Source organism: Cottoperca gobio, unplaced genomic scaffold, assembly GCF_900634415.1.
Source record: "Cottoperca gobio unplaced genomic scaffold, fCotGob3.1 fCotGob3_35arrow_ctg1, whole genome shotgun sequence".
NCBI lineage: Eukaryota > Metazoa > Chordata > Actinopteri > Perciformes > Bovichtidae > Cottoperca > Cottoperca gobio.
Window position 1 is genome coordinate 16665 of NW_021166957.1, and position 21092 is coordinate 37756.

A 21092-nucleotide genomic window follows, 5' to 3' on the forward strand; every position below is an offset into this window, starting at 1 on the left:
CATTAATAATCCAACTTTAATAATCCATCGTTAACAATCCATCGTTAATAATCCATAATTAATAATCCAACATTAACAATACATCGTTAATAATCCATTGTTAATAATCCATCATTAATAATCCAACTTTAATAATCCAACATTAATAATCCATTGTTAATAATCCAACATTAACAATCCATTGTTAATAATCCAACATTAACAATCCATTGTTAATAATCCATCATTAATAATCCAACTTTAATAATCCATCATTAATAATCCATCATTAATAATCCAATTTTAATAATCCAACTTTAATAATCCATCATTAATAATCCATTGTTAATAATCCAACATTAATAATCCAACGTTAATAATCCAACTTTAATAATCCATCATTAATAATCCATTGTTAATAATCCAATTTTAATAATCCATTGTTAATAATCCAACTTTAATAATCCAACATTAATAATCCATCGTTAATAATCCATCGTTAATAATTTGTCAGAAAATGTTGTTTACAGCTTCAAATGTGGAGATTTGCTGCTTTTCTCTGTTTTACATTAAAGTGAAGATCTTTGGGTTTTAAAGACACTTTGAGAAACCGACGGCCATTTAAATCATTCATCGAGAAGAGAATCTGCAGACGAGTCGCAGCTCCACTCAGAACGTCAGGTGACGAGCAGGCGGATCAAACGTCTTTCAGGACGAGGACGCGTTCAGGAACGGCTCCTCGTCGCCCCGGTGGCTCTTCATGTGTGTCTTCAGACAGTGGCTCTGAGTGAAGGCTTTGTCGCAGAGCGTGCACTGGTACGGTCTCTCCCCGTTGTGCGTCCTCATGTGGACCGTCAGGTGTTCCTGCCGCGAGCACGCCTTCCCACAAACAGCGCAGACGAACAGTTTGATGCCCAGGTGGCTCCTCACGTGGTTGTTCAGGTGAGTCTTGCGTTTGAAGAAGCGGCCGCACTCGGAGCAGCCGTACGGCGCCTCGCCTGTGTGCACGCGCATGTGCGCCTTGCGCTCGCCGTTGGATATGAAGCCTTTGCTGCACACGATGCAGGTGAACGGCCGGTCGTCGCTGTGCGTCTTCATGTGAGTGGTCAATCCGCAGTTTGAGAGGAAGGTTTTGCAGCAGATGTGGCAGAGGTACGGCCTCTCTCTCGCCGTGTGGATCTTCTCGTGAGACTTCAACGTGCCCGGGAGTTTAAAACGCTTCCCGCAGATCTCGCAGCCGTAGCGCCGCTCCCCCGAGTGAGTGGACTTGTGGCGGGTTAAAGATCGCAGGTCGTACAGAGACTTCCCGCACACGGTGCAGTGGTACCGGTCTCTCCCCGTGTGCAGCTTGCTGTGAGCTTGGAGCTGCGCCTTCAGACCGAACGCCTTCGGGCAAACGTGGCACTTGTGGGGTTTGTCCTCCACGTGGACCCAGCGGTGAATGCTCAGGCTGGACGTGTGAGCGAAGGTTTTGTTGCAGACGTCACATCTAAACGGCCTGTTTCCCGTGTGCAGGGTGGTGTGGCACTTGAGGCCGGTGACGGTGAGGAAAGACTTTCGACAATACGAGCAGTCGTGAGTTTTTTTATACTTTTTAAGATGTCCCTTTAGTTCTTCCACAGATTCAGAACGCTCGCCGCACACGCCGCACACACACTGCGCTTCGTCCACGTGGCTCCAGGCGTGTTTGATTAAGCTGCCTTGTATCCTGTACCAAACTCCACAGACTTTACAGGGCGTTTTACCGCTGCCCGTCAACTTCCGCCGCACACCCGACCTTCTGACTCCTCGCTCCCTCCTCGGCTTCGACGTCTGCGGCTCCGGGTCGGGTTTCCAGTCATCGTCTCCGTCGAACGCCTCATCCTCACCTTTGCCGTCGTCGTCGCTGGAGTCCGCTCGGCTCTCAGCAGCGTCTTCATCACCGGCTTCCTGTGTTTCCATATCCTGCTGCTGCGATGTTGAGCTGCTGCACGGGACGTCCACTCCGTCACCGTCTACGTGCTGGACGGGGCTGATGAGGAGCAAAAACAGTAAATGACTTTGTGCACAAGTCTGCTGCACATGTGGGAAGTTTGTCGGCCGTCCAACATGAAATACTTCATTAAAGCTTTTTCAACCTCAGAGTAAATGTACTGAGTTACTTTCCACCACTCAATTAATTAACACTCAAAATAGAAACATTTTTACAAAAGTGAAGTTCTGAAAACATTGATTTTTCTTTTTAAATTACCCGGAGCTGAAGCCGGCGTCATCGCTGGATAAAAGACGAAGATCCTCCTCCTCTTCCTCTCCTGTCTGCAAGAGATAAAGGAAAACATTTACACAAAATGAAATGAGACATTATCTCATTAACTGTGCTCCATGTCCAGATCTAAAGAGAAGTCTGGATGAAGCAGGTTCAAAGTGTTTCATGTTGTTCACATGTTACATATTGTATGTTGCATGTTACATGTAACATGTTACATGTAACATGTTACATGTAACATGTTACATGTAACATGCAACATGTTACAAGTTGCATGTTACAAGTTGCATGTTACAAGTTGCATGTTACAAGTTGCATGTTACATGTTACATGTAACATGTAACATGTTACATGTAACATGTTACATGTAACATGCAACATGTTACAAGTTGCATGTTACATGTTGTATGTTGCATGTTACATGTTGCATGTTACATGTAACATGCAACATGTAACATGCAACTTGTAACATGTTACAAGTTGCATGTTGCAAGTTGTATGTTGCATGTTACAAGTTGCATGTTGCATGTTGCATGTTACATGTTGTATGTTGCATGTTACAAGTTGCATGTTACAAGTTGCATGTTACATGTTGCATGTTACATGTTGTATGTTACATGTTGCATGTTACATGTTGTATGTTACAAGTTGCATGTTACATGTTACATGTTGCATGTTACATGTTACATGTTGTATGTTACATGTTGCATGTTACAAGTTGCATGTTGCATGTTGTATGTTACATGTCGCATGTTACATGTTGTATGTTACATGTTACATGTTGTATGTTACATGTTACAAGTTGCATGTTGTATGTTACATGTTGCATGTTGTATGTTGCATGTTACAAGTTGTATGTTGCATGTTACAAGTTGCATGTTACATGTTGTATGTTACATGTTGTATGTTACAAGTTGCATGTTACAAGTTGCATGTTACATGTTGCATGTTGTATGTTACATGTTGTATGTTACATGTTACAAGTTGCATGTTGTATGTTACATGTTGCATGTTACATGTTGTATGTTACATGTTACATGTTGTATGTTACAAGTTGCATGTTACAAGTTGCATGTTACAAGTTGCATGTTACATGTTGCATGTTACATGTTGTATGTTACATGTTGCATGTTACATGTTGTATGTTACATGTTGTATGTTACATGTTACAAGTTGCATGTTACAAGTTGCATGTTACATGTTGTATGTTACATGTTGCATGTTACATGTTACATGTTGTATATTGCATGTTACATGTTGCATGTTGTATGTTACATGTTGTATGTTGTATGTTGCATGTTACATGTTGCATGTTACATGTTGTATGTTGCATGTTACATGTTGTATGTTACATGTTGTATGTTACATGTTGCATGTTACATGTTGCATGTTACATGTTGCATGTTACATGTTGCATGTTACATGTTGTATATTGCATGTTACATGTTGCATGTTGTATGTTGCATGTTACATGTAACATGTAACATGTTGCATGTTACAAGTTGCATGTTACATGTTGTATGTTACATGTTGTATGTTACATGTTGCATGTTACATGTTGTATGTTACATGTTGTATGTTGCATGTTACATGTTGCATGTTACATGTTGTATGTTACATGTTGTATGTTACATGTTGCATGTTACATGTTGTATGTTACATGTTGCATGTTACATGTTACATGTTGTATGTTACATGTTGTATGTTACATGTTGCATGTTACATTTTGTATGTTACATTTTGTATGTTTCGGCCTGCAGTGCGTCTGTGCACCTTCAGGCGGAGGTAGAGCAGCGTCTTCTCGACTCCGGTGGATCTCGTCCTGAAGATCTCCTCGGGCGTCAGCGTCTTCAATTTGAGCCGCTGCAGTCTGCGGCTCCTGTCCGACTTGAGGACGTCGAAGGGTTTGTCGTCTCCTGCCAGCTGAGGGAAGGTGCACCTCAGCAGGTCCAGGAAGTCGGCCTCCTGCATGCCGCGAGGACACCGCACCTCCCGCACCGGGCACTTTGTCAACACTGACACACAGACAGGAAGTCAGCCGGAAACAGGAAGTCAAAATTCGATCGAACACTAAACTTTATGTTCACCTTTGTTGGAGAGCACGTCCGACTGGGACTCATCCAGCATGCAGACTCGGAGGACGTGGTGAGTGGGTTCTTCCCCGAGGCGAGGTCTGCCACGCCGCCTCCTCTCAGACTGAACTCGAGTCGATGACCTGCAGGACCATCGATATTGTCTACTACGAACTCTCGCACATGAATCAAGGTTGTAGGAAATGATTTATTTTCTGTGCGATGAGAAACTCTCAGGACTTGCGTACAGTCTTCAGTTACCTGGTGAACGTTTCTGTTTCGTCAGCTGACGTGGTGGCGGAGCCCGATGGAGAACCCTCCGGTCTCTGCAGAGGACGCAGGTCTTCGCCGCCGCTCTGAGGACCCTCTGCGCTCTGAGGACCCTCTGCGCTCTGAGGACCCTCTGCGCTCTGAGGACCCTCTGCGCTCTGGAACGCATCACAGTTAAGATCACGCACTTTCATTTGTTTTTGTAGTACAAGCTTTATATATTCCCACGTCACAGAGCTCTGTGCTCCGTGTGCTTCAGAATATAAAGTCCTGATGTTTCAGGAGCCCGGCAGAACCAACGTACCTTCAGTCGGATGTAGAGGGCAGAGTTCCCCCCCCCGGCCAGCCGGATGCTGCCGCAGATCTCCTCGGGCGTCAGAGGCGTCACTCTCAGAGGCTGCAGCGTCTTCGTCCTGTCAGATGTGAAGACGTCGAAAGGTTTGTGATCCGCCAGCTGAGGGAAGGTGCGCCTCAGCAGGTCCAGGAAGTCGTCCTCTTGCAGACCGCGAGGACACCGCACCTCCCGCACCGGGTACTTCTTGAACACTGCAGCAGACAGAAATCTACTCAACGCTTGTTACTGAGATTATTGCTCCGGGAGCCTCCGGGCCGTCTTTCAAACGTACCCGTGTTGGAGAGCACGATGGTGCGAGAGTCCTCCAGGATGCAGATCCTGAGGACGACGTCGCTCTGCGGTTCACTGCTCCGAGGTCTGCCGGGCCTCCTCCTGTCAGACCGAGCTCTGGGGGACATTAACCTGCAGCACACAGAGCGTCAGAAGGTAAATAACAAAGTAAAGACGGTTTGTTATCCATCACTGAAATGAACATAGTGACCTTGTTCAATTCACATTAAAGGGATAGTTTGGATGTTTTGGATATTTGTATATTTTTTTAAGGGTTTTTTCCTCCAAAGGAAGCTCGACGCGGCTGCTGACGGACTCTCATCCTACACGTCGAGTCCAACAACAGACGATTGTTGAAAAAACACAAAATACCAGTTTTACATGTTATTATGTGCAAAAGTTATTTTATGAATTTTTGCAGAACTTGAACTTCTTGAAGTCACCGAGAATTGATAAATACAAAAGAATAAGTTTAGCATGAATAAGTGCTCTCGCTTCAAAGCCACCAGAGTCCATTGTCAAAAACAGTCATTTTACCTGTCAGGACACGGGGGGGGGGGCTGCTCCACCGCTGCTTCAATCTACTTGTTAGTTTGTGTTGTTGTGACTTTGGTGAATCCAAACTAACCTTTAAAACCCCAAAGTCGCACAACAACACAACCGAACTGATCGAGGCAGCGGTAGAGCAGCGGTAGAGCAGCGTGTTCTGACAGGTAAAATGACTGGTTTTGTCAATGGACTCTGGTGGCTTTGAAGGTAAAGATGTGAACATATTCTAAACATAGCGTGCATTTAAACTGATATTGATGTTTTTAGGTGTGGAAAATTCGTCCACAGCAGCACATTGTTTAGTTTCCTCACACTCTAAACGTGCGCACTATCCCTTTAAACTAACCAGCATGCTTCACTGCAGTGACACAGGTGGTTCTGGGATTTGTAACCTGGATGTTATTTGATAATCCGGGTCCTTCAGATCTTCTCGTCTCTGTCTGGAGCTCGCTGCTGGTCGCGCCGACAGCTGCTGCTCTTCGTCTTCATCGTCGTCGTTGAACCACAGGAGGCCCAGGCTGCCAGTGTCCCCGTCACCTGCACACAGGAAGTGGACAATAACTAACATTTCATGCAACTTCCACTTAAGATAAATGCAATAAACCTATTAGTGAAAATAGAAAAATGACATTTACCCAACAGCTTTAGTTTCTTTATAAAACTTTGTTTTTATTTATTTAACAATTAGATGATTAACAGATAAAACAGTGTTGATATGAATTTTTGTTTAGGACTTTTGGGATTATTTAATATAGATACATTTCATTTTTATTTGTATACATTGAAAAAAACTAAAAACTAAACATATTGTTAATATTTTAATGCTGAAGTTTGGACTTTCTCACTAAGCAAATAATCAATATATTAATGGAGAAGACAGTCAGCAGATTATTGCATGTAATAATAATCTAATTATATCATATAATAGTTTTACAGTCACAGCCTGGGACATTTATAAATCACATTTAAAAAGTGAAGACTTGCCTGCCTGCTGCTCCTCTTCCTCTTCACTCAAAACAACCACCTCATGGCCTTCTACATCCGGGATCAGGGCTTTTAATCAAAAGTTAAAGAAAGTCAAATACGTATTTTTTAAAACAGCCGAACATGCACGAAACTACACGAAGGTCAAACCCGATGATGATGCGCGCTGCAATCAAACACCCGCAAAGTTCCTCCCCCGGACTTGCACACTGATAAGAGTCGGGCCCGTGAACAAAATGTGAGAACCGGCTTCATTTAGTACATGTAGTGTAACGTTTTGCATGCCGAATTGTAAATAACATTATGAAAATATGTGTTAGCGTTTATTTTATGTGCTCTGATGAACGCAGCTTCCTCAGCGAACAAAGAAACGTTAAATGTGTTATTTTTTAAATGGAGTTCCACAATCCACGACCTAAAAGAAGAGCGCGCGTGTGATTGGATGTGACGGTATTATTTGATACTCTGAGTTGATTCAGACATTGACCTTTTCTCTCTAGTGTGACCCGAGGCTGCAGGAGGAGCTCCAGCTGCCTCCTCTGCCGGTCGATCTCCCGTCTGAAGCCCGTCGCCTCCTCCTCGTAGCCGGCCACGGTTCTCTCGACCACCGCTAAGATTTCCTGCGCGGCTGTGGTCAGCTTCTCGGTGACGATTCCTCTCAGTATCTCAGATTTAGACATGTTGAGACTGTCGAGTGTCTCCGAGCCGCCGCTGTTCCTCTTCATCCAGTAAAACATCTTTCACTCGTCTCCAAAGGTGAGATTTTTTGCAGAAAGAATTTGCACATCTGCACGGACGGACGGTGTGGTTCCGGGTGCAGTTACAAATTGTGTCCGACGAGAAACAAAACCAAAAGGGGTTGCAGCAGCTTTTCTGATTTCCTCATATATTTCAATAAACTAGAGAGACACGTGGTTCAAACAGGACAGAGACAAATATACAAACATATGATGATCTTATAGAATATGATGCAGTGTGTACATTAAACTACCAACAGGATGTAAAGGAGGGAAACATATGCAGCAGGAACATGTAACACACACATTAATGTAACAGGAACATGTAACACACACATTAATGTAACAGGAACATGTAACACACACATTAATGTAGCAGGAACATGTAACACACACATTAATGTAACAGGAATATGTAACACACACATTAATGTAACAGGAACATGTAACACACACATTAATGTAACAGGAACATGTAACACACACATTAATGTAGCAGGAACATGTAACACACACATTAATGTAACAGGAACATGTAACACACACATTAATGCAACAGGAACATGTAACACACACATTAATGTAACAGGAACATGTAACACACACATTAATGTAACAGGAACATGTAACACACACATTAATGTAACAGGAACATGTAACACACACATTAATGTAACAGGAACATGTAACGCACACATTAATGTAACAGGAACATGTAACGCACACATTAATGTAACAGGAACATGTAACGCACACATTAATGTAACAGGAACATGTAACGCACACATTAATGTAACAGGAACATGTAACGCACACATTAATGTAACAGGAACATGTAACGCACACATTAATGTAGCAGGAACATGTAACGCACACATTAATGTAGCAGGAACATGTAACACACACATTAATGTAACAGGAACATGTAACACACACATTAATGTAACAGGAACATGTAACACACACATTAATGTAACAGGAACATGTAACACACACATTAATGTAACAGGAACATGTAACACACACATTAATGTAACACACACACATTAATGTAACAGGAACATGTAACACACACATTAATGCAACAGGAACATGTAACACACACATTAATGCAGCAGGAACATGTAACACACACATTAATGTAACAGGAACATGTAACACACACATTAATGTAACAGGAACATGTAACACACACATTAATGCAGCAGGAACATGTAACACACACATTAATGTAGCAGGAACATGTAACACACACATTAATGCAACAGGAACATGTAACACACACATTAATGTAACAGGAACATGTAACACACACATTAATGTAACAGGAACATGTAACACACACATTAATGTAACAGGAACATGTAACACACATCAATGTAACAGGAACATGTAACACACACATTAATGTAACAGGAACATGTAACACACATGTCGTGGATATTTATCGCTCAAAACATTGTGGAATGAAACAGAGAGGAATCAATAAAACACAAACACAGATATAGTTGATTAATTATTATTTTGTTGCACAACAAACAAATCATGAGAACTCTACCTGCTACCAGTATACAATCTTGATGAGAAGAGAAAGAGAATCTTTAACCTTAAATAGGAGTTCTGAGTGAACGCCTCAGATTTGTAATGCATGAACCTTTCAATACCTTGAATTGCTCCAGACTCTATGGCACAACAGCAATCTATTCCAGATGTGAAGGTCACTTTCTCATGACCTTTGAGAGGCCCCCTTAACTTCCTTAGGGCATGGATCTCATGTTATGTCTACACACATGCACATATGGTATGGATCATTTGTAAACTTAATGAATAAGACATTGTTCATTAAGATTATCTTAACACACTCATTAATGCAGCAGGAACATGTAACACCCCCCCTTCTCCTGACTGTCTTTAAAATACATGAACACACTTTCTTCGGGGTTCTTCCTCACTCAGACTGCTTGCACTCTGTATGATTGATGATCCTATTCGCAAATAATACATACTCCAAAGACAAGCTGATTTCTCAAGAATCTTCATTTCAGTATTTTAGACTTCACTGGTAATTTGTTTAAGGCCTTGATTAAAACTTTTCATGACAATTAGACGTCACAAACAGGATCTCGTGTAGGATCGTTGGGAACCAGGGAGGACGGGGACTGACCCTCCAGAAGGACTCCTTCTGCCTGTACCTCTGACAAACATTCAGAGATGAAAGGACCGATCCACCTGGTTCCTGATCGTCTTCAGCGAGATCCTGAAGGACCTGAATTGAGTCCACAAATTCTTCTTAAAAAACCGGTGAGATGCTGAAATGTTGATTATTGATTCCTAAGGTATTTCAATTGATGAAAATAAAATAGAGTATTGTAAAGAAACGAGAAATCATATATTTTTTACCCTATTTACCATAATGTGTCTTTGTTTAATTTGTGGGTTTTGTGTTGTTTGCTTCTTGATGAACCTGCTTGGCTTTTATGAAAAAGTCAATTGAAGAAATGGTTTTGATTATCATTTAAGAAAGGGAAACAAGGGTGGGTATTTGACACCACCATGCTTCACCGGTGGGATGGTATTGCACAGGTGATGTTTAGAATTGAGGCCAAACAGTTCAATCTGAGTTTGATCAGAACAGAGAATCTCCAAGAGGCTTTCATGTGTTGAGCAGTGACTTCCGTCTGGACACTCTGCCATACAGCCCAGATCCATGGAGTGCTGTAGCTGGCAGCAGCTCCAGTAAGGAACCCCAAACTTCCCTTCTCCGGACCACATCCTCCAGCTCCGACTGGGGGATCCTGAGGCGTTCCCAGTGAGGAGATATAATCTCTCCACCGAGTCCTGGGTCTTCCCCGGGGTCTCCTCCCAGCTGGACGTGCCTGGAACACCTCCCTAGGGAGGCGCCCAGGTAGCATCCTTACTAGATGCCCGAACCACCTCAACTGGCTCCTTTCAACGTAAAGGAGCAGCGGCTCTACTCCAAGTCTCTCACAGATGGCTGAGCTTCTCACCCTATCTCTAAGGGAGACGCCAGCCACCCGTCTGAGAAAACCCATTTTGGCCGCTTGTACCCGTGATCTCGTTCTTTCGGTCATGACCCAGCCTTCATGACCATAGGTGAGGGTAGGAACGAAGATCGACCGGTATATTGAGAGCTTTGCCTTCTGGATCAGCTCTCTTTTCGTCACAACGGTGCGGTACAGTGACTGTAGTACCGCCCCCGCTGCTCCGATTCTCCTGCCAATCTCTCGCTCCATCGTCCCCACACTCGGGAACAAGACCCCGAGGTACTTGAACTCCTTCACTTGGGGTAAAGGCTCATTCCCTACCTGGAGTAGGCAATCCACCGGTTTCCTGCTGATAGCCATGGCTTCAGATTTTGAGGTGCTGATCCTCATCCCAGTGACTGTTGAAGGTCACAGACCGATGATGCCATAAGGACAAGGATAAGCATCTGCAAAGAGCAACGATGAGATCCTCAGGTCACCGAACTGCAACCCTTCTCCTCCACGACTATGCCTCAATATCCTATCCATGAAAATCACGAACAGGATTGGCGATAAAGCGCAGCCCTGGCGGAGGCCAACATTCACTTCGCTTTGGGCATACAGGGATTGGATGGCCCTCAGAAGTGACCCCCTCACCCCATACTCCCGCAGCACCTCCCACAGTATCACCTGGGGGACCCGGTCATACACCTTCTCCAGATCCACAAAACACATGTAGACCGGATGGGCGTACTCCCAGGCCCCCTCCAGGATCCTTGCAAGAGTGAAGAGTTGGTCCGTTGTTCCACGACCCGGACTGAATCCGCATTGTTCCTCTTCAATCAGAGGTTCGACTATCGGCCGAACCCTCCTTTCAAGTACCTTGGAGTAGACTTTACCAGGGAGGCTGAGAAGTGTGATACCCCTGTAGTTGGCACACACTCTCTGGTCCCCCTTTTTAAATAGGGGAACCACCACCCCGGTCTGCCAACCCCTAGGCACTGTCCCAGACTTCCACGCAATGTTGACGAGGCGTGTCAACCAAGACAGCCCCTCAACACCCAAAACCTTCAGCATTTCTGGACGGATCTCATCAACCCCTGCGGCTTTGCCACTGTGGAGTTGTTTGACTCAGTGACCTCAGTGACTTCCATCAGGGAAATTGACGATGATCCCCCATCAGCTTCCAGCTCTGCCTCTACCATAGAGGGCGTGTTAGTCGGATTCAGGAGTTCCTCAAAGTGCTCCTTCCACCGGCCGATGACCTTCTCAGTCAAAGTCAGCAGGGTCCCACCCTTGCTGTACACAGCTTGGATGGTTCCTCGCTTCCCCCTCCTGAGGTGCCGGATGGTTTTCCAAAAGCACCTTGGTGCCGACCGAAAGTCCTTCTCCATAGCTTCTCCGAACTTCTCCCACACCCGCTGCTTTGCCTCTGACACGGCAGAGGCTGCCGCCCTTCTAGTCCTTCGGTACCCTGCAACTGTTTCTGGAGTCCTCCTGGATAACATAACCCGGAAGGACTCCTACAGTGGCTTCCCTGACCACCGGGGTCCACCACGGTGTTCGAGGGTTACCGCCCCTTGAGGCACCTAAGACCTTGAGACACAGCTCATCACCGCAGCTTCAGTAATAGAGGTTTTGAACATCGCCCACTCAGGTTCAATGCCCCCAACCTCCACAGGGATGTCTGAAAAGCTCCGCCGGAGGTGTGAGTTGAAGATCCCCAGGACAAGGGCTTCCTCTAGACGTTCCCAGTTCACCCGCACTCAGATCTGTCCAGAGTCTTCCCCCAGCCCTTGATTCAACTCACCACCAGATGGTGATCAGTCGACAGCTCCGCCCCTCTCTTCACCCCAGTGTCCAAAACATGCGGCCTCAGATCAGATGATACGATTACAAAATTGATCATTGACCTTTGGCCTAGGGTGCTCTGGTACCACGTGCACTTATGAGCATCCTTATGTTCGAACATGGTGTTTGTTATGGCCATTCCTTGACTAGCACAGAAGTCCAACAACAAACGACCGTTCGGGTTTAAATCAGGGAGGCCCTTCCTTTCAATCACGCCTCTCCAGGTGTCTCCATCGTTTCCCACGTGTGCATTGAAGTCTCCCAGCAAGACTACGGAGTCCCCTACTGGAGCCCCCTGCAGGGCTCCATTCAGGGTCTCCAAGAAGGCTGAATACTCCGAACTGCGGTTTGGGGCATAGGCACAAACAACAGTCAGAGTTTTCCCCCCCATAGCCCGAAGGCATAGGGAGGCGACCTTCTCGTCCACCAGGGTAAACTCCAACGTAACGGCGCTCAGCCGGGGGCTAGTGAGTATCCCCACCCTGGCCCGACGCCTCACACCTTGGGCAACTCCGGAGAAGGATAGAGTCCAACCCCTATCCAGGAGTACGGTTCCAGAGCCAAGACTGTGCGTAGAGGTAAGCCCCACCAGATCCAACTGGTAGCAATCCACCTCCCCGCACTCGTTTCGGCTCCTTCCCCCACAGAGAGGTGAGGTTCCACGTCCCCAGAGCCAGCCTCTGCTGCCCGGGTCTGGTCCGTCGAGGTCCCTGACCATCACTGCCACCCGTGTGACAGCGCACCCGACCCCGGTTTTTCCCATGAGTGGTGGGCCCACAGGATGGATGGATGGGAGGCACCATGTAGTTTCTTCGGGCTGTGCCTGACCGGGCTCCGTGGCAAACCCGGCCACCAGGCGCTCGCTGTCGGGCCCTCCCTCTGGGCCTGGCTCCAGACGGGGGCCCCGGGCTTCCTCCGGGCAGGGTCTCTCCTTTCCTTTCCCTTTTTTTCATGAAGTCGTTTTTGAACCATTCTTAGTCTGGCCCCTCGCCTGAGGCCAATTTGCCTTGGGAGACCCTACCAGGAGCACTAGGCTCCAGACAACACAGCTCTCAGGTTCATAGGGACACACAAACCTCTCCACCACGATAAGGTGATGGTTCCCAGAGGACAAGGGGGAGTGAACATTTCAAAATAAAACAGAAAACCAAGATCATGACAGTCTTGTCGAGTTTGCTGAAGTTTTCATATTGTCCAGTGTTGTCAGTCACTTCCTGTTTTATTTTGTACCTACCTCTTCATTCCAGATCCCTTTACTTCCTGTCCTTGTGTGGTTTCCCGGCATTTTCAGCGTCTGCCCCGCCCCTGATTATTTCCACCTGTGCCCAATCACCTCATGTATCCTAGTCATGTCTCCACTTGATTTGTGACAGTTTGTTTTGTCATGTCCCAGTGTATTGAACCGGCGCGTCAGCAGTATTTTTGGAATTTTTTGTATATCCGCCTTGTGAGCGTTTTGAGTTTATGCTACCTGTTTACAAGTAAAGTATTTTATTTTACACTCTACATCTGTTTCTGGCGTCATGCATTTGAGTCTTCCTTCCCTGTGTCCAAGGTCGTGACAAGTAAAGATACACTTGTGAATAAGGAACACACACACCTGGATCAGACCTGTTGTCAGCCTAAAAATGGTCCAGTTCAACCAACAGTGTCTCCTAAAAGTTACAGGGAAAGGTTGGTTTAATATTGAAACAAAGCAGTTTTGGTCATTACCTTTTTTAGCTTGTGACCTCTGACAAGTCATGTGTCAATGTCAACTGTTGCCTGTCTCCAATTAGACTTCATTGAATGACTAGCTCAAACTACAAGTGGGACAAGCATGTTTGTACAGGTACTGGTGAGAGAATGAATTATGATTCAGGAAGTCTACTTTAGGTAATACACACACAAGTTTGAAGGTCAAAAGGATCGATACAAAAAACAATTCTCATTGTCTGTAAACATGAACTCTTTGTAGTGCTCCTCTGCTGCTGTATGAATTAGAGGTGGGCAGATTGATCCCCATTGTTTTGAGTATTGAAAGAGTAAAAAGGAAACATGAACTTTCTTAGTGCTGCACTCTCTGCTGCTGCGTGTACGTGTGCAGCAATCACTCTGCTACGAATTCCAACATAATTATTTACCATCAGAAACTTTGTTAGAACATGCTAGTGATTAAGTAATTAAAAGAAACATGCCTAATGTTTGGCAAGTTCTGTGCAAACTGTTAATACTTGTCATAGCTGCTCCACATTCACATTTTGTATATTGTTTTGTTTATTTCACAGTTCCATCCCTTCTTTGTATATCACCCCATTGGTCTATTATTCAGTTTGTAAATGTGCTTATCTTTATATATCGCTATATGTAGTTTTGCTACTCACCATCTGGGTAAATGGTTACTGTGTGCAATATTAATATAGTTGAATATAATCTTATCTAAATATTTCAATCATCATCCAAGCAAACACACATGTTTGTGGCATTGCCCACCCCAACAGTTTACCCTTCTATCATGCTGGAGTTTGCAACACTGGAAACAGCAGCAATACTTCATTTGGCAATTTAGAGGTAAACAATCTCACAATTAACAGAACAAACATTTTGAATATTCTAGAAATTGCTCCATTTATATTTTTCAGCCTTCAGAATTTGACATGTTCTAAAGTTTATAAAAGAAACCAAACTTATTATTATTATTATTATTGATATCGGCTTTAAAGTGACAGAGAAATTAATCACTTTGAAAAGTACACAACAAATTTAACAAGCACAGCTGCTGACTAAACAGAAAAATGTGTTACAATGAAATCAAATAATGAAGATACAATAATATCAGATGATATCAGAATATTTAGTTTCTGTCAAAAATAAAGCTGAATTTTTCATGTAAATTGAAACATTTCAAAGCTCACACGTCTTCACCTCAGCTGGTGCCGTCTTTAACACAAACGTGTCTCTTTGCTGCCACTAGAATATATGTTTACAGTATTAAAAACACATTCAGTAATATAAAGTAAAAACAGCAAATATACATTTAGAATGAAGATTGTTCAATGAAAATAACAATCAGGAGGAACTTATGATAAGAGAACATTTATGAAGCAGACAACAACATGTGTAATAGATCGTTCTAAACTCAAGGCTTATTTACTCTGTTTTCAGAGCTGTAGTCGTAGCCACGAGAACATACATGCTGTTACTGTTGGTCAGTCTTTGATGTGGAAAGAAGCTCAAAATATAACAATAACAACACCTCAGTGCAGGGGGAGGAGGCAGGAGCAAACAGCTGAGGCCCACATCACACAAACATGCAAGAACTCCTTCTACCACCTCAGAAACTGCTAACCTCCGCCCCACACTCTCTCTGTCAGATGCTGAAAAGCTCGTCCATGCCTTTGTCTCCTCCTGACTTGACTACTGCAACGCACTTCTCTTCGGGATTCCTAGCAAAAACATCCAGAAGCTGCAATACATCCAGAACAGCGCTGCTAGGATCCTGATGAGAGTGCGAAAGTACAAACACATCACACCCATCCTCAAATCACTGCACTGGCTCCCGGTCTCACTCAGGATGGATTATAAAATCTCCCTTTACACCCGTCTTTCTCAAAGAGCGACCCCTAGTGGTCCATCCATCCATCCATCGTCTACTGCTTATCCGGGATCGGGTCGCGGTGGCAGCAGCTCCAGTAAGGAACCCCAATCTTCCCTTCTCCGGGCCACATCCTCCCCTAGTGGTCCGCGAGTATATTGGTAAAATGTCAAGTTCAAAGTGTTTCTCAAAGTGTTTAAAAATGACTAGTATAGAGAGTAGCATAGATGTAGCCTAGTTACGCAGCTATGTGTAGATCTTACATCGTAAAACGAACCTACGCAGCTTGGTTATTAGCTAGCTGCTCCTGAAAAAAGATTCAAGACGATGCAGTGTGAATGCGTCGGTGAACATTAAGGTATCTACTCCGAGAGAATGTTTTATCACATTGGTCACAGCTGTATGGTTTCTCTGCAGTGTGAACAAATTGATGTGCTTTCAATGCACTACTGGAGGTGAACATTTTCGTACATTGCTGACACCAGTACGGCTTTTCGCCAGTGTGACCACGTCGGTGGATTACTAGTTCTCCAGAAGAGCAGAACGCTTTCTCACATTGGTCACAGCTGTATGGTTTCTCTGCAGTGTGAACAAATTGATGTGTTTTCAATGAACTACTGGAGGTGAACATTTTCGTACATTGCTGACACCAATACGGCTTTTCGCCAGTGTGACCACGTCGGTGGATTACTAACTTTCCAGAAGAGGCGAAAGCTTTCTCACATTGGTCACAGCTGTATGGTTTCTCTCCAGTGTGACAACGTTGGTGGATTACTAATTTTCCAGAAGAGGCGAAAGCTTTTCCACATTGGTCACAGCTGTATGGTTTCTCTCCAGTGTGAATGCGTCTGTGTATTTTTAGGCTGCTTGATGTGCTGAAAGCATTCCCACATTGGTCACAGCAGTATGGTTTCTCTCCGGTGTGAATGCGTTGGTGCATTTTTAAGCTACTTGATGCGCTGAAAGCTTTCCCACATTGGTCACAGCTGTATGGTTTCTCTCCAGTGTGAATGCGTTGGTGCATTTTAAGGTCGTTTGAATTTGTGAAAGCTTTCACACATTGGTGGCAGTTGTAAGGTTTCTCGCCAGTGTGAATAGGTTGATGGATTTTAAGGTCGCTCGATGAAGTGAAAGCTTTCCCACATTGATCACAGCTGTAAGGTTTCTCTCCAGTGTGAGTGCGTTGGTGAATTTTAAGGTTGCTTGAATTCACGAAAGCTTTCCCACATTGATCACAGCTGTAAGGTTTCTCTCCAGTGTGAGTGCGTTGGTGAATTTTAAGGTTGCTTGAATTCGCCAAAGCTTTCCCACATTTGTCACAACTGAATGGTTTCTCTCCGGATTGAATACGTTGAACTTTTAGGTAACTCGATTTGGAGAAAATACAAATACGCTTGTGTGTTTTTAGATGAACAAGTTGTCTAAAAGCTTTCCCACATTGATCACAGCTATAAGGTTTCTCTCCAGTGTGAACTCTCTGATGACGCTTTAAATTTGCAGATGTTGTGAAGGACTTGTCACAGTGCTGACAGCTGTGACTTTTGAGTCCCTCTCTTCTGCTCCGTTTCTGTAACAAAAGACAGACACACAGAGAGTCAGTGATGCCATGGTGGAGCCAGCTATCAAACCATAAATAATTACAGCATGTTTGGGGACCAGAAACCACAATCTTCACATGTGACTAATGGATTACCACCTGTGACAACCGACTGTAGGAACAGATCCACGGACAGGTTGCATTATGGGAACTGTGAGATCCAGTGCTGGTGAAGGATGTCTCCGGATTTGGACCTTCTTTATTAAATCTGTCTCTTATAAGAAAAGTGTGATACTAAGAAGTTTTCCTTTAAGGCCGGGAATACATCAAATAAACTAGTGTTTATGACGGGGTGTCAGACCACATCTAAAAACAAGTGTGTTTTTACGCTCTGTATTTCTATTGGCTCTGGTTGAGCTGGTTAAAAAATAAAGAAGTCAATCAAACACTGATCATTTATTGTCCTCTTCACAGGTTTGTATGCACAGGAGTTATGTCATCAGTATTAGCCACAACAACTGTTGTTGACTTCACACTGCTAAGAGTACACCAGTTTCATTCTTCTGTCCTGTGAACAACCAGCCGTGTGAACGAAGGAGGAACCGACTCAAACGAGTTCTTTGAACTGTGGATAAATACCACGGAGGAGGATTTCACTCCTCTGAGCAAACGTACGACAGATTTACAACCTGACGTTGGGAGTTTGAACATCTTTGTATGTAAGACGCTCCGTCTTGTAAGAATATTGATTAAACTCTTATTTGATTTTGAGGGTTTAGGAACTCTTTAGGAACTCGTTGATGCTGCTGAAGACTAAAGGTGCTGAAGAGGTCCAGACTCTTTCTCTGCTCCAGAACTGGACTTCTTCATCTCAGACTCAATTTAGTGTAAATATTCCCTCAGAAGCATCAGTCATGTGTGCAGAAGCATCAGTCATGTGTGCAGAAGCATCAGTCATGTGTGCAGAAGCATCAGTCATGTGTGCAGAAGCATCAGTTATTTATCTGTGATCTGCGACTCACCTGAGAGGACGAGCCTGCTGCTTCTGTTCTGGGGACCTTGTTACTCCGCTGCTCCTCCATCCTGCTCCGAGTGCTGCTCCTCTACACAAGAAACTCTTTACTGTTGTTGTACAAACATCCTGAAGGTGCCGACGCAAGAACTGAACACATTATACATGTTGCTGTGACAACATGTGTACTTTTACTGCTGATACTTCATATGAAGTTAATACTACTTGTGTACTTTTACTGCTGATACTTCATATGAAGTTAATACTACTTGTGTACTTGTACTGCTGATACTTCATATGAAGTTAATACCACTTGTGTACTTTTACTGCTGATACTTCATATGAAGTTAATACTACTTGTGTACTTGTACTGCTGATACTTCATATGAAGTTAATACTACTTGTGTACTTGTACTGCTGATACTTCATATGAAGTTAATACTACTTGTGTACTTTTACTGCTGATACTTCATATGAAGTTAATACTACTTGTGTACTTGTACTGCTGATACTTCATATGAAGTTAATACTACTTGTGTACTTGTACTGCTGATACTTCATATGAAGTTAATACTACTTGTGTACTTGTACTGCTGATACTTTAACTACACGGAGCTGGTGCTGATGGGCCTGCAGTACTCATGTAAACAGTTATATGACAGTGATAACATGAAGTACTTGTTGCAGGTACTTCTCTGGTACATAAAGTATATTCTCCGTGTACACACAGTAGCGGGCTGGTGGAGCCCCCGCAGTGAAGCAGTGGATGTTACCCGGATGACCGCTGGATGTTACCTGCCGCTGGCTGCGGGGAGTCGGGCTGTAGACGCTCGCGACCTCCTCGGAGTCGATCACCTCCAGGCTCTCGTCGTACGGCTGGTTCTTCAGCAACCTGCTGTCTTTCCCCCGGTCAGCCCGCTCCATAGGGCGCTAACGGATCACTGGGTGAAGCCAACTCCGGTTACACACATTCATCTACCGGGGAGATGCACGTTAGTCCCGATTCAACCGCGTATCTGCCGCTGCAAGCGACTTCATCACCGCTACAGCCGTTGTACGCCCGTTTACCGACTAGCATTAGCCACCTAGCATCAAAACAATAACAACAAACCGAACCACCGAAGTGTTTAAACCGTCCGAGGCAACAAACACACGCTTTACTGGATAAACGCGCCACAAAGATACAGCAACTGTTTTTATCTGTTTTAAAAGTCTTTATAAAAGTCTGAGTTCAGTCTCACCGCGTTTATCTGCGTCAAAGTCTGTTCGCGAGCGCATCTGTATCCGGGCTAACGGGCCGCGCAATGCATCATGGGATCATAGTTTTTCTCTAAACTTTATTGAAATGCTGTGGAAAGTACAAAGCAACAGTGACGTCACGTCACGTGACGAAACCAGAACACAGCAACTAGCTGTGTCTTAATTCAGGGGTGCAGCCTTCACGGCCTCCGTAGACCGTGAAGGCTGCACGAGCGGTCCACGGAAAGAGACGGTCCGGTCTACGGGGACTTCCTGGTGCGTCACCAGCTGTTCACGCCCCTACCTTTTGCCGCTCCCGTCGCCTAGCAACTCTCAGAAGTTATCACTAGCAGTTGACGTCTTACTTTAACATTTCTCCAGAGATAATACTTTGATTTTTCTATTTTCACTCTTGATTGAAGATATGTTTCATCACCTGCGCATCATGAGGGGCATCTCACACTCTGGAGACCCCCCCCACATGATGCATCAGGAGACACCAGCCCATCCAAGTCCAGCAGCAAACTTATCTGTATATTCTGTAAATGTTATATTGTTTATAATAATCATTCAATCATTGTTGAAGATATGCTTCATCACCGGAGAGAATGTGTTTGAGATGATGCATCAGGTTCATCATCATTCAATCATTGTCTTTGTTCGATCATTTCCATTCAGTGAAAGGTAGTTTTATAAATTAATAAATCATATGTACAAGATAAATCCTTCTTGAACCTTGAAATCAATTAAGTTTTAATTTATAGTTCATGTAAATTAAATACACAATATATTCATCATTATATATATTATTTATTTAAATTAATTTACATTTTATTTGTCAACAAGTTTCTCCAGTAAAGAGAAGACTCTCCATCCTCTCCCTGCTCTCCTCCTCTCCCTGCTCTCCATCCTCTCCCTGCTCTCCCTGCTCTCCTCCTCTCCCTGCTCTCCATCCTCTCCCTGCTCTCCCTCCTCTCCCTGCTCTCCATCCTCTCCCTGCTCTCCCTGCTCTCCATCCTCTCCCTGCTCTCCATCCTCTCCCTGCTCTCCATCCTCTCCCTGCTCTCCTCCTCTCCCTGCTCTCCTCTCCCTGCTCTCCATCCTCTCCCTGCTCTCCATCCTCTCCCTGCTCTCCTCTCCCTGCTCTCCATCCTCTCCCTGCTCTCCATCCTCTCCCTGCTCTCCTCTCCCTGCTCTCCATCCTCTCCCTGCTCTCCCTCCTCTCCCTGCTCTCCATCCTCTCCCTGCTCTCCCTGCTCTCCATCCTCTCCCTGCTCTCCATCCTCTCCCTGCTCTCCATCCTCTCCCTGCTCTCCTCCTCTCCCTGCTCTCCTCTCCCTGCTCTCCATCCTCTCCCTGCTCTCCATCCTCTCCCTGCTCTCCTCTCCCTGCTCTCCATCCTCTCCCTGCTCTCCATCCTCTCCCTGCTCTCCC

General features: G+C 44.6%; 2 protein-coding genes and 1 long non-coding RNA gene across 6 annotated transcripts; 1 reads left to right on the forward strand and 2 right to left on the reverse strand.

The window, feature by feature from the left end:
* Positions 1-428: 428 nt before the first annotated feature.
* LOC115005743 (zinc finger protein 436-like) lies at positions 429-7578 on the reverse strand. 4 transcript variants are annotated; one of them, XM_029427694.1, is made up of 10 exons: positions 7212-7578; positions 6725-6793; positions 6133-6277; positions 5193-5323; positions 4871-5112; positions 4558-4688; positions 4312-4439; positions 3962-4239; positions 2210-2274; positions 429-1990 (listed from the first exon to the last, which is right to left on the reverse strand). In XM_029427694.1, the coding sequence occupies exons 1-10, from the start codon at positions 7459-7461 to the stop codon at positions 688-690; spliced, it is 2742 nt and encodes a 913-aa protein (XP_029283554.1). In that variant the 5' UTR covers positions 7462-7578; the 3' UTR covers positions 429-687. The 4 variants fall into 4 exon arrangements, with proteins under 4 accessions (XP_029283554.1, XP_029283553.1, XP_029283552.1 ...); XM_029427693.1 differs by having other exon boundaries at positions 3998-4239; positions 4558-4724; XM_029427692.1 differs by having other exon boundaries at positions 4558-4724.
* On the forward strand, positions 6805-13765 carry LOC115005745 (uncharacterized). Its single transcript, XR_003831981.1, has 3 exons — positions 6805-6962; positions 7225-7480; positions 13544-13765. It is a non-coding gene; the product is annotated as an uncharacterized LOC115005745 (long non-coding RNA).
* A 2283-nt stretch (positions 13766-16048) lies between these two features.
* On the reverse strand, positions 16049-19699 carry LOC115005744 (zinc finger protein 664-like). The gene is made up of 3 exons (XM_029427698.1): positions 19215-19699; positions 18430-18510; positions 16049-17437 (listed from the first exon to the last, which is right to left on the reverse strand). Exons 1-3 carry the CDS (start codon positions 19341-19343, stop codon positions 16190-16192), a joined length of 1458 nt encoding a protein of 485 aa, XP_029283558.1. The 5' UTR covers positions 19344-19699; the 3' UTR covers positions 16049-16189.
* Positions 19700-21092: the final 1393 nt, after the last annotated feature.

Bases quoted from the DNA above. Each gene is read 5' to 3' on its own strand.
- LOC115005743 (XM_029427692.1), bottom strand. From the start codon at position 7,461: ATGTTTTACTGGATGAAGAGGAACAGCGGCGGCTCGGAGACACTCGAC. The intron at 5,324-6,132 runs GTTACAAATCCC...TGTGTGCTGCAG, and splicing joins GATTATCAAATAACATCCAG to GTTAATGTCCCCCAGAGCTC. The intron at 1,991-2,209 runs GTAATTTAAAAA...GCTCCTCATCAG, and splicing joins GACGCCGGCTTCAGCTCCGG to CCCCGTCCAGCACGTAGACG.
- LOC115005744 (XM_029427698.1), bottom strand. From the start codon at position 19,343: ATGGAGCGGGCTGACCGGGGGAAAGACAGCAGGTTGCTGAAGAACCAG. The intron at 18,511-19,214 runs GTAACATCCAGC...TTTCTTGTGTAG, and splicing joins CTCCCCGCAGCCAGCGGCAG to AGGAGCAGCACTCGGAGCAG. The intron at 17,438-18,429 runs GTGAGTCGCAGA...CTTTTGTTACAG, and splicing joins CAGCAGGCTCGTCCTCTCAG to AAACGGAGCAGAAGAGAGGG.